The following is a 12,118-nucleotide window of genomic DNA, read 5'->3' as shown; positions in this document are numbered from 1 at the left end:
ACTTCCGGTACTACCCACTTCCGGTACCATAGAGATGGGCGGGAAGAGAGCGAACACACCTGTGCTAAGCCACGCCCACTTCCGAGATAACCCATTTCCTGGTTAACCCACTTCCGGGATAACCCACTTCCGGAATAACCCACTTCCGAGATCATGAGGTGAAAGGGGCAGAGCGGCCGCGCGTCGAGCGCCCCCTGGTGGTTTTGCCGTTATGGGAATGAGGCCGAGTCCTCCAGGGTCATAGAGCTGGAGGCCGGAGCGGCCCCAGCGGTGAGTCAGGGACAGGGAGGGGCAGGACGGGCAGGGAGCGCCTCGGGGCGGAGGAGGAGGAGGAGGGAGCGGCTGAGGTGCGTCAGGGATGAACTCGGTGATCCCGGTGAGCCCAGTGCTCCCAGTATGGCCCTGGAGGACTCCCAGTATGGGCATGGAGGGATTCCAGTGCTCCCAGTATGGCCCTGGAGGACTCCCAGTATGGGCTGGGCACATCCCAGTGCTCCCAGTATGGGGTGGGAACCCCCCCAGTGCTCCCAGTATGGGACTGGAGGCGTCCCAATGCTCCCAGTGCTCCCAGTATGGGCCTGGAGGGATCCCAGTGCTCCCAGTATGAGGCTGGGACTCCCCCAGTGCTCCCAGTACAGGCCTGGACACATCCCAGTGCTTCCAGTACAGACCAAACCCTGTCCCAGTGTGACCCCAACACCCTCCCAGTGCTCTCAGTTCTATCTGAAACTCCCCCAGTGCTCCCAGTATAGCCCCGGGCCCCTCCCAGTGCCCTCCCAGTGCTCCCAGTTTGCCCCCCCCCCCCCCCCCCCCCGGACATCCGGCCCCTCCCCCAGCCCGAAACCCGGGGACGGTTTTGGCCGTTGGGGCCCCCCCGAGTCACTTTTGGGGTGCGGGAGGGAGGAAAAGACACCCCGGGACCTTCCCAGGGGCGAGACCCGCCCAAAAATCCCCCCAAAAATCCCCCCAGTGGCCCCAAAAAATCCCCCCAAAAATCCCCTCTGTGCCCTCACAAATGACCCCCCAAAAATCCCCAAAAAATCCCCCCGAAAATCCCCCCTGTGCCCCCCCAAATGACCCCCCAAAAATCCCCCCAAAAATCCCCTCCAAAATCCCCCCCTCCGATTGGGACACGCCTATTTTGGGGCGCCCCCTCCCCAAATTTTCCACCCATTTCTCCTGTAGGTGGGACCAGGTGTGACCCCTCCCCAAAAAACGGGGTCACCTGAGGTTGGGGGAGGGGTCACTTTAAGGAAGGCGTGGCCACGTGGAGGTCACGCCCCCAGTCACGAGGAAGGAGAAGTCGGGAGGGGAAAACCCGGCCCCAAAATCCCCGAAAATCCCCAAAAAATCCGGTGGGGGGGAGGGGAAAGGGGGAGGAGAAATCCCAGGGATCCCCCTCAGGTGTCCCTGGACCCCCCCCCAGGTGTCCCCTCCTGTCCCCACACAAAGGTGAGTCCGGCCACGCCCTTTACCTGCCGGGACACGCCGGGGACACGCCCAGGACACACCTGGGGACACGCCCAGGACACACCTGGGCACACCTGGATGGGATTTATGGGGGTCCTGGGGGGTCTTTGGGGAGTTTGGCGCTCATTTGTGTGACCATGAACTCCCAAAACCCCACCCTGGCACACACCTATCCCCCTTTGCACACCTATGACCCCCCTTTGCACACACCTGAGCCCTTTGCACACACCTGAGCCCTTTACACACACACCTGTCCCCTTTACACGCACACCTGAGCCCTTTACACACACCTGGGCCCCCTTTTCCCCACCTAAGCCCCCAATAACTCCCGAAGCCCCGCCCCTTTTACCCCTCGGGGGCGTGATTATCCAATAGGAGGCGTGGTTACACATGAGGGGGCGTGTCCTTTCCCCTCTCAGCCAATCGCAGCGCGTTTCCGCCTCGCTGGGCCATAAAGCGTGCGGGCAGCTCCGGGGACCGCGGGTTCGAGTCCCGCCTCTGCCGCCGCCGCCGCTGCGGATGGAGCCGCCGTTTTACCGCCCCGCGCCTTTCCCGGGCGGCTTTTGCCGCCCCGAGCCCGACTACGCCTCTTTACCGGGCCCTCTCCAGCCTGGCCCCGCTCAGGAACCTTTCCGCGGCCTCAAACCGGCTCCGTGCCCCGACAGTTCCTTTTTCAGCACCTCCACGAGCACCGGCGGGTTTTTCTACCCCGGAGACCGCGATGGTTTCACCGGGAGCTTCTCCCAAGCGCTGGACGAGCTGCACCAGCCGGGCCCGCCCAACGTGGCTCTGCCAGAACCCCCAGCCCTGACCACGACAACAATGGGGGGACCCTTCCCGGGGCTCCCCGGCGGGGAAGCGGCGGAACCAGCGGCTGAACCGGGCCCGGATTCCCCGGAGAGGCTCCAGGCGGAGCGGAGGAGGCTGAGGAACCGCCTGGCCGCCAGCCGCTGCCGGCGGAGGAAGCTGGAGAGGATCGCCCGGCTGGAGCAGCGGGTGCGGGGGCTGCGGGCGCAGAACGCGGCGCTGGCGGCCACGGCGGCCGGGCTGCGGGCACAGGTGCGGCGGCTGCGGGGCTCCGTGCGGGACCACGCGGGCTCCGGGTGCCCCCTGCCCCCCGGGGCGGCGCTGGGCTTCTAGGGGTGTCCCCTGCCCCCCGGGGCCGGGTCTCCGCTGCCCCCCGGGGTCGCCTTGGGGTTCTAGGGGTGACCCAGGGACCACCCGGGGCCGCCTTGGGGTTCTAGGGGTGAGCACAGAGAGGGGGGGCGTGTGGGGGGCTCGGGTTGGAGGTAATGGGGGAGTGGGACACAACTGGAGCCCCCCATGGACATCTCGGGGGAGCGGGACCCCCCTGGACCCCCCCATGGACATTCTGGAGGTACCAGGACCCCCCTGGACACCCTGGAGATACCAGGACCCCCCCTGGACCTCCCCCATGGACATCCCGGAGGAGTGGGGACCCCCCCCATGGACACTCTGGGGGCACCGAGACCCCCCCCATGGACACCCTAGGGGTACCAGGACCCCCCTGGACCCCCCCATGGACACGCTGGAGGTACCGGGACCCCCCTGGACGCCCCCTGGACATCCCAGGGCACCGGGACCCCCCCCATGGACACTCTGGAGGCACCAGGACCACCAAAAACTGGATCTGGAGGAAGAACTGAAGACCCCTCCCCCAACAAAAAAAAAAAAAAAAAGGATGAGAGACACCCCCCCCCAGGGGGACAGGACCCCCCCAGGACCTGCGGGAACGGGGCCTGTGGGACCCCCAAAATGGGGCCTGGAGCCCCCCCCCCACCCCCCAGCTGGGCCTGGGGACCCCCCTGGATTTAAGGGATTTGTGGGGAGGGGTCGGGCCCCTCCAAATTGAGGATTTCACCGGGAAAGGGGCTGAACCCCCCCCAAAAATGGGGGGATTTGGGTATTTGGGGAGGGGTCTCATCCCTCTCATGACGTTTACAAACCCCCCCACCAAGGTGGGGACCCCCAAAATCCCCCCTGGGGTGGGGGAGGGGGTGGGGGGGGGTCGGGGGGGGGCGATTTGTTGTCGCTGCTTTTTTTTTTTGTCTTTTTTTTTTTTTGTACGTTTGTATTTAATTAATAACAATTAATAATTGCGGTAATTTGGGTCTGGGGGCGGTTTGGTTTTTTTTGGGGGGAGGGGTTTGGGCCGTGCGTGTCTCCCCCTCCCCCTCCCGTGGGAAGCCCCCGCGTGCGACTGACGTCAGCGGAAGTGGGCGGGGCCGGGGCTTTCCCCGATGACGTCAGCGTGCCCATATTTGGGCAGGCGGGACAGGGAGGGGTCGCCGTTCCGGGAACCCCCTCCCCGCCTTTCCCGGACCCAGAGGGGGCGGGGGGAACCACGAGGCTTCCGGGACCCTCGGGGGGTCCCACCCCCCAAATTCCCGGTGCTCCAGAGACCCCCGAGACCCCCCCAAACCTCCCCGGTGCTCCAGAGACCCCCCCCAAACCTCCCCGGTGTTCCAGAGACCCCCCCCAGGACCCCTCCCCACCTTTCCTGGTGCTCCCCAGACCCCCCCGGGACCCCCTAAACCTCCCCGGTGCTCCAAAGACCCCCAGGACCCCTCCCCACCCCCAAACCTTTCCCGGTTCTCCAGAGACCCCCCGAGGGGAGGGGGGGGGAAATCCAGGCCCGTTAAGCCCCGCCCATTCCGTTAAACCGCGCCCTTTCCATTGAAACCCGTTGTTTCTGTTAAGCCACGCCCATTCCGTCAAGCCACGCCCCCTCTCAATGGCGCCACTGTAAAGCGACCCGCGTTTCTAAGCCCCACCTCGTCTCCACCAAGCCACGCCCCCATTCAACGATGATTGGCTAAAATATGGTCGCGCCTCTAAGCCACGCCCATTCGGGCAAACCGCGCCTTCCTCATTAAATCCCGCCCCGCTCATTGGCGCCACTGTAGCGCAAAGCCACCCCCTCCATCAAGCCACGCCCCTGCTCAACGATGATTGGTTAATATATTAACAGCCTGGCCCACTCCTTAAGCCACGCCCCCGCTCATTGGCGCCACTATAGAGCGCCCTCCACCAAGCCACGCCCCCACTCAACGATGATTGGTCGATATGTACGGACATGCGCACCTTAACCGCGCCTCTACTCCACGATGATTGGCTAAAACGCGGCTACGCCGCTCTAAGCCCCGCCCACAGCACGTAGCCCCGCCCTGTCATGGCGCTGTCCGGGCTGGAGCGGGACCCCGCGGCCGGGGGTCGTTTCTGCTCCCCCGTTCCCCCCCTGTGCCGCTCCCGGCCCTGCGCGCTCGGCGTGGACGAGGCGGGCCGGGGTCCCGTCCTGGGTGAGCGCGGGGAGGGGGCGGCACCGGGAGAGGAGGGGTCCCTACACCGGGGGTGGGGTTTGGGGGGCCGGGAATTGAATGGGAGGGGTCCTGGTGTACTGGGAGTTGGGTTTGGGGGTCCCGGGTGTTGATTTCGGGGGTCCTGGTACCCCAGGGGTTGATCTCGGGGGTCCTGGTGACCCGGAAGTTCATTTTGGGGGTCCCGGTGCACCGGGAATTGATGGGGAGGGGTCTCGGTACACTGGGGATGGAGTTTGGGGGTCCAGGAATTGAATGGGAGGGGTCCTGGTACCCCAGGAATTGATGGGGAGGGGTCCCAGTACACCGGGAGTTGAGTTTGGGGGTCTGGGGTTTGGGTGGGGAGGGGTCCCGGTGCACCGGGAGTTGGGTTTGGGGGTCCAGGAATTGAATGGGAGGGGTCCTGGTACCCCAGGAATTGATGGGGAGGGGTCCCGGTGTATCAGGGATGGAGTTTGGGGGTCCGGAATTTGGGTGGGGAGGGGTCCTGGTACCCCGGAGGTTCATTTTGGGGGTCTCGGGGGTGATTTCGGGGGTCCCGGTGCCCCGGGGATGGAGTTTGGGGATCCCGGGGGTGATTTGGGGGGTCCCGCGGGTGATTTCGGGGGTCCCGGGGGTGATTTCGGGGGTCCCGGGGTTGATTTCGGGGGTCCCGGGGATGATTTTGGGGCTGATCTCGGGGGTCTCCCCCAGGGCCGATGGTTTACGCGATCTGTTACTGCCCCGAGGAGAAACTGCCCGAGCTCCAGGCGCTGGGGGTGGCAGGTCTGGGGGTCCCACAGCGGTTTGGGGGGTCCTGGGAGGGGTTTGGGGGGTCCCGGGAGGGTTTGAGGGGTCCCATGGGGGATTTGGGGGGTCCCGGGAGGGTTTGGGGGGTCCCAGCGGGAGTTGGGGGGTCCCAGCGGGAGTTGGGGGGTCCTGGGGGGGATTTGGAGGGTCCTGAGGGGGATTTGGGGGGTCCTGGGGGGGGTTTGGGGGATTGGGAGGGGGTTTGGGGTATTGGGGTTTTTTGGGTGACAATTCGGGGGTCCCGGGGGCTCTCTGCGGTATTTGGGGAGGGGTCCCTGACGCCCCCCGCCCCCAGACTCCAAGACCCTCTCGGAGGCGGAGCGGGAGCGGCGCTGGGGGCTCCTGGAGGGGGCGGGGCAGTGGCTGGGCTGGGCCCTGCACGTGCTGCCCCCCGCCCACATCTCGGCCTGCATGCAGCAGAGGTGCGACCCCCGGGGGATCCCCAAATTCCCTGAGACCCCCCGGGAGCCCCCAAATCACCCTGACTCCTCTAAGACCCCCGTGACCCCCCCCAAAATTACCCGGGACCCCCAGGACACCCCAAGACACCCTGAGACCCCTGGGACCCCTCCCAAAACCCTTCTGGGACCTATGGGACCCCCCCCAAATCCCCTGACTCCTCTGAGACCCCCCGGGACCCCCCAAAATCCCCCTGAGACCCCCGGGACCCCCCCAAAATCCCCTGACCCCTCTGAGACCCCCCAAATCACCCCGAGACCCCCTGGGAACCTCTCAAATCCCCCTGAGACCCCCCCCCCAAATCTCCCTGAGACCCCCAGGACCCCCCCGCCCCCAAATCACCGGGACTCCCCAAAATCCCCTGACTCCTCTGAGACCCCCAGGACCCCCCCGGGACCCCCTGAGACCCCCAGGACCCCCTCAAATCCCTTCTGGGACCCCCGGGACCCATCAAATCCCCGAGACCCCCCCAAAATCCCCTGACCCCTCTGAGACCCCCGAGACCCCCCCAAAATCATCGGGGACCCCCCAACCGCCCCTCTTTAACTCCTCCCATCCCCATCTCCCACTCCCCCCCACCCAAATTTTGGGATTTTTTGGGGTCCTGTGCCCCAAATTGGGGGGTCCCGACCCCCCTGACCCCCCCAAATCCCCCCAGGACCCCCCAAAACCCCCTTGAGACCCCCCTTTAACCCCCTCCAATCACCCCTGGGTGCCCCCTACCCAAATTTTGGGGTTTTTTGGCATCCTGTACCCCACATTTTGGGGGTTTTTGGGGTCCTGTGCCCCAAATTTTGGGCTTTTTTGGGGGTCCCGACCCCCCAGACCCCCCCAGATCCCCCTGGGACCCCCCAAATTTCCCCCCCAGGGCCAAATACAACCTGAACGAGCTTTCCCACGACACGGCGGCCGAGCTCATCCAGGGGGCCCTGGACTCGGGGGTGCAGGTGGCCCAGGTGGGGAATTTGGGGGGTTTTTGGGGGGTTTTGGGGGGTCCCACACCTGTCCCAGATGTGGGGAGGGGCAGCAGGAGGAGGGGGAGGAGTTTCTGTTTTGCTCCGCCCCTTTTGTGCCTCAGTTTCCCTCACTGGGGAGGGGTCCGGGTTGGTTTTTGGGGTGAATTTGGGGTGTTTTGGTGGTTGGGGAGGTGATTTTGGGGGTCTCAGGGGGAATTTGGGGGACTCAGGGGGAATTTAGGGGGTCCTGGGTGGAATTTGGGGGGTCCTGGGGGGGATTTGGGGTATCCTGGAGGGAATTTGGGGGTCCTGGGGGGAATTTGGGGGTCCCAGGCTGCCCTGGGGGAGTCCCGTGGTGACCCGGGAGGGCCCTGAGGGGGTATTTAGGGGGTCCCAGGGGCATTTGGGGGGTCCCACACTGACCCCGGGGTCCCCCCAGACACCGTGGGCCCCAGGGGCCCCAGGGGGGGGTATTTGGGGGGGTCCCAGGGGTGATTTGGGGGGTCCCAGGCTGACCCAGGGGGTGATTTGGGGGATATTTGGGGGTCCCAGGTCTTTGCGGACACGGTGGGCCCCGGGGGGTGATTTGGGGGGTCCCAGGGGGTATTTGGGGGGTTATTTGGGGGGTCCCAGGTGTTCGTGGACACAGTGGGCCCCAGGAGGGGGATTTGGGGGGTCCCAGGCTGACCCAGGGGGTGATTTGGGGGATATTTGGGGGTCCCAGGTCTTTGCAGACACGGTGGGCCCCGGGGGGTGATTTGGGGGGTCCCAGGCTGACCCAGGGGGTGATTTGGGGGATATTTGGGGGTCCCAGGTGTTCGCAGACACCGTGGGCCCCGGGGGGTGATTTGGGGGGTCCCAGGCTGACCCCGGGGGTGATTTGGGGGGTATTTGGGGGTCCCAGGTCTTTGCAGACACCGTGGGCCCCGCGGACAAACACGAGGCGCGGCTGCGGCGCCGATTCCCCGGCCTGGGAGTGACCGTCAGGGCCAAGGCCGACGCCCTGTTCCCTGTGGTCAGCGCGGCCAGTATCTGCGCCAAGGTGGGCACTGAGACCCCCAACTGACCCCTGGAGTGACCATCCCCAGACTGACCCCCAGAGTGACCCCTGGAGTGACCCCCAGACTGACCATCCCCCTACTGACCCCGCTCCCTGTTCCCTGTGGTCAGCGCGGCCAGTGTCTGTGCCAAGGTGGGCACTGAGACCCCCAACTGACCCCTGGAGTGACCACCCAAACCTGGACTGACCCCTGGAGTGACCATTCCTGTACTGACCCCCCTCCCTGTTCCCTGTGGTCAGTGCGGCCAGTATCTGCGCCAAGGTGGGTGCTGACCCCCCGAGTGACCCCTGGAGTGACCATCCCCAGACTGACCCCTGGAGTGACCCCCAGACTGACCATCCCCCTACTGACCCCGCTCCCTGTTCCCTGTGGTCAGCGCGGCCAGTATCTGTGCCAAGGTGGGCACTGAGACCCCCAACTGACCCCCAGACTGACCCCTGGAGTGACCACCCAAACCTGGACTGACCCCTGGAGTGACCCCTGGAGTGACCATCCCCAGACTGACCCCTGGAGTGACCCCTGGAGTGACCATCCCCAGACTGACCCCTGGAGTGACCCCTGGAGTGACCATCCCCAGACTGACCCCCACACTGACCCCCCTCCCTGTTCCCTGTGGTCAGCGCGGCCAGTGTCTGTGCCAAGGTGGGCGCTGACCCCTGGAGTGACCCCTGGAGTGACCATCCCCAGACTGACCCCTGGAGTGCCCCCCAGATTTGACCCCCTTGGAACCGACACCCCCAAACCCCTGGACTGGCCCCCCCCCGACTGACCACCCCCAAATCCCCTCTGAGCCCCTCAAACCCCTCAGAGCCTCCCAAGCCCCCTCAAAGCCCTCCCCAGACCCCTCTGAGCTCCCCCAAAGTTCCTTTAACCCCCTCCAAACCCTTCTGACCCCCCCCCCCAATCCCCTCTGAGCCACTCAAGCCCCCTGAAAACCCTTCTGAGCCCCCCTAAATCCCTCTGAGCCTCCCAAAAGCCCCTTTAACACCCCCCAAAGCCCCTCTGAGCCCTCCCCAAGTCCCCCCAAAACCCTTCTGAGCCTCCTCCAACCCCCTCTGAGCACCCCCAAACCCCTCTGAACTCCCCTAAACCTTTCTGAGTCCCCCCAATCCCCTCTGAGCCACTCAAGCCCCCTGAAAACCCTTCTGAGCCCCCCTAAATCCCTCTGAGCCTCCCCAAAGCCCCCACAAGCCTTTCTGAGCCCCCCCAAAACCTTTCTGAGACCCCAAAAAAAGCCCTCTGAGCCTCCCAAAAGCCCCTTTAACACCCCCCAAAGCCCCTCTGAGCCCTCCCCAAGTCCCCCCAAAACCCTTCTGAGCCTCCTCCAACCCCCTCTGAGCACCCCCAAAACCCCTCTGAGACCCCCCTAACCCCTCTGGACCCCCCCAAATCCCCCCTAAACCCCCCTGTGTGCCCCCCAGGTGGCCCGGGACAGGGCTGTGCTCCACTGGAACTTCGTGGAGGATTTGGGGGACCCCGACCGTGACTACGGCTCCGGATACCCCAACGGTGGGGGCTGGATTTGGGGGGTTTTTTTGGGGGGATTTTCCCCAATTTTGGGGTCTTTAACCCACCCCCCTTTCAGCTCTGGATACCCAGATGATGGGAGTTTGGATTTTGGGGGGTCTCAGAGGGTTTTTTGGGGTGTTTTCCCCCATTTGGGGGTCTCTGACCCCCCCTTTTTGCAGACCCCAAGACCAAGGAGTGGCTGAGGAGGAACCTGGAGCCGGTTTTTGGGTTCCCCCAACTGGTCAGGTTCAGCTGGGGCACGGCCCAGGCCCTGCTGCAGAGACAGGGGGTCCCTGTGCTCTGGTATGGGGGGCCTGGGGGGTCCTGGGGGGGTTTGGGGGGTCCTGGGGGGGGTCCTGGGGGCCCAATGGGGCATTTGGGGCACGGCCCAGGCCCTGCTGCAGAGAGAGGGGGTCCCTGTGCTCTGGTATGGGGGGTCTTGGGGGGTCCTAGGGGGGTTTAGGGGATCGTGGGGAGGGTTTAGGGGGTCATGGAGGGTCCTGGGGGGGTTTAGGGGGTCCTAGGGGGTCCCGGAGGGGGAAAATGAGAGTCCTAGGGGTCCTGGGGGGGTCCTGGAGGGGCTTAGGGGGTCGTGGGAAGGTTTAGGGGGTCGTAAAAAGGGTTTAGGAGGGTTATGGGGGTCCTGGGGGGGTTTAGGGAGTCCTGGAGGGGGAAAACGAGGGTCCTGGGGGGTCCTGGGGAGTCCTGGAGGGAATTAGGGGGTCGTGGAGGGGTCCTGGGGGTCCTGAGGGGGAATGGGGGGTCCTGGCATGTCCTGGGGAGAGAATGGGGGGTCCTGGGGGGTCCTGGAAGGGGAAATGAGGGTCCTGGAGGGGGATTAGGGGGTTGTGGGAAGGGTTTAGGGGGTCCTGGGGGTCCTGAGGGGTCCTGGGTGGGCAAAGGGGAGTCCTGGGGGGTCCTGGAGGGTCTCAGGGGGGTCCTGGGGGGGTTTAGGGGGCCTGGAGGGGTCCTGGGTGGTCCTGGGGGGTCTCAGGGGGTCCTGGGGGGGTTTAGGGGGGTCCTGGGGGGTCTCAGGGGGTCCTGGGGGGGTTTAGGGGGGTCCTGGGGGGTCTCAGGGGGTCCTGGGGGGGTTTAGGGGGGTCCTGGGGGGTCTCAGGGGGGTCCTGGGGGTCCTGGGGGGTCCTGGGTGGGCAAAGGGGAGTCCTGGGGGGGGGTCCTGGGGGTCTCAGGGGGTCCTGGGGGGTCTCAGGGGGGTGGTCCCTGTATAACTGGGGGGTCTCTGTCACTCCAATGGGTGTCAGGATTTTGGGTGGGGGGTGTCAGGCTATTTCTGCCCCCTCCCCAAATTCCTGTTCCCCCCCAGGGCTGACGAGGACCCCCCAGAGGACGCCCCCCCCTCAGTTCTGTCCTATTTCAGCCGGACCCCTCCCCAAAATCCCCGAGCCCCCCACAGGTTCTTCCAGGAGCGGAGCCTGAGGGGCCTGGCCGGGCTCTGACCCCTCCCCAAAAAAAAATTCAGACACCCCCTCCCCCCCAAAAGAGGACCCCAACCCAGTTGATGGTTTTCTAATAAAGAATTTTTTAAAAAAACCCAAAATTTCCTTTTTGTTTTTTCTTCTTGGGGGGGGTTCAGGAATTTTCTAATAAAGAAATTAAAAATAAACCCCAATTTTCCTTTTTTTTTAATTTATTTTTTTTTCCTTTGGTGGGGGACGAGAATATTTTAATAAAAAATTTCAAAATAAACCCAAAATTTCCTTTTTTTTTTTTTTTTTTTTTTTTTGGGGGGGGGTCACGAATTTTTTTGGGAGTTCCTTGACCTGAAATATTTTTTGGGGAGGGGTCTTAAATGGGTCTGGGGGGTCTCTAATTGGGTCTGGGGGAGTAATTTTAGTCCTGGGGGGTCTCAAATGGGTCTGGGGGGGAATTTTCAGTCCTGGGGGTCTTTAATGGGTCTGGGGGGGAATTTCAGTCCTGGGGGTCTTTAATTGGGTCGGGGGGGGAATTTCATCTCTGGGGGGTCTTTAATTGGGTCTGGGGGTCCCTAATGGGTCTGGGGTCGACATTACCTGGGAGGGTCAGTCCTGGGAGTTCTCTAATTGGGTCTGGGGTGTCTCTAATGGGTCTGGGGGGGTCTCTAATGATTCTAAGGTGTCTCTAATTGAGTCTGGGGTGTCTCTAATTGGGTCTGGGGTCTCCACACCCCCATTTCCCCTGTGTAGGGGGGGTCACACTCTCCATTTCAGCACCGCGGACAGCGACAATTTTATTTTTATTTTTGGGGAGGGGGCGCCTGTCCCTGTTGGGGGGGGGGGCACCGGCCTGAACCGCCCCGCCACAAGGGGGCGCCCTCCCCCTGCCCTTAATGGGCGTGGCTTGGTGATTGGGGGCGTGGCTTGGTGGGAGAATGGGCGTGGCTTGGTGATTTAAGAACATTGCTTTGCGGTGAGTGGGCGTGGCTTGGTTGCTTGTGGGCGTGGCTTTGTAGCTTTGTGGGCGTGACTTGTGATTGGAGAATGGGCGTGGCTTTGTTTGCTTGTGGGCGTGGCTTGTGGGCTCGGCCAATGGGCGTGGC

At 64.0% G+C, this 12,118-nt stretch overlaps 2 protein-coding genes across 2 annotated transcripts; both read left to right on the top strand.

Annotated features, from left to right (window-relative positions):
- The first annotated feature begins 330 nt into the window (after positions 1-330).
- LOC310921705 (transcription factor JunD-like) lies at positions 331-2,876 on the top strand. Its single transcript, XM_083881920.1, has 2 exons — positions 331-347; positions 2,136-2,876. Exon 2 carries the CDS (start codon positions 2,293-2,295, stop codon positions 2,608-2,610), a length of 318 nt encoding a protein of 105 aa, XP_083738046.1. The 5' UTR covers positions 331-347; positions 2,136-2,292; the 3' UTR covers positions 2,611-2,876.
- Positions 2,877-4,663: 1,787 nt separating this feature from the next.
- On the top strand, positions 4,664-11,354 carry RNASEH2A (ribonuclease H2 subunit A; the record flags this gene model as incomplete). Its single annotated transcript, XM_083881924.1, has 8 exons — positions 4,664-4,790; positions 5,502-5,573; positions 5,893-6,019; positions 6,925-7,012; positions 7,917-8,054; positions 9,495-9,582; positions 9,762-9,885; positions 10,907-11,354. The coding sequence occupies 8 exons, from the start codon at positions 4,664-4,666 to the stop codon at positions 11,037-11,039; spliced, it is 897 nt and encodes a 298-aa protein (XP_083738050.1). The 3' UTR covers positions 11,040-11,354.
- Between the last annotated feature and the right edge of the window lie 764 nt (positions 11,355-12,118).

Source organism: Zosterops lateralis, assembly GCF_965231275.1.
Source record: "Zosterops lateralis genome assembly, chromosome: 36".
In the NCBI taxonomy this organism is placed as follows: Eukaryota; Metazoa; Chordata; class Aves; order Passeriformes; family Zosteropidae; genus Zosterops; species Zosterops lateralis.
This window is presented reverse-complemented; position numbering and strand designations above follow the sequence as displayed.

Bases quoted from the DNA above. Each gene is read 5' to 3' on its own strand.
- LOC310921705 (XM_083881920.1), top strand. From the start codon at position 2,293: ATGGGGGGACCCTTCCCGGGGCTCCCCGGCGGGGAAGCGGCGGAACCA.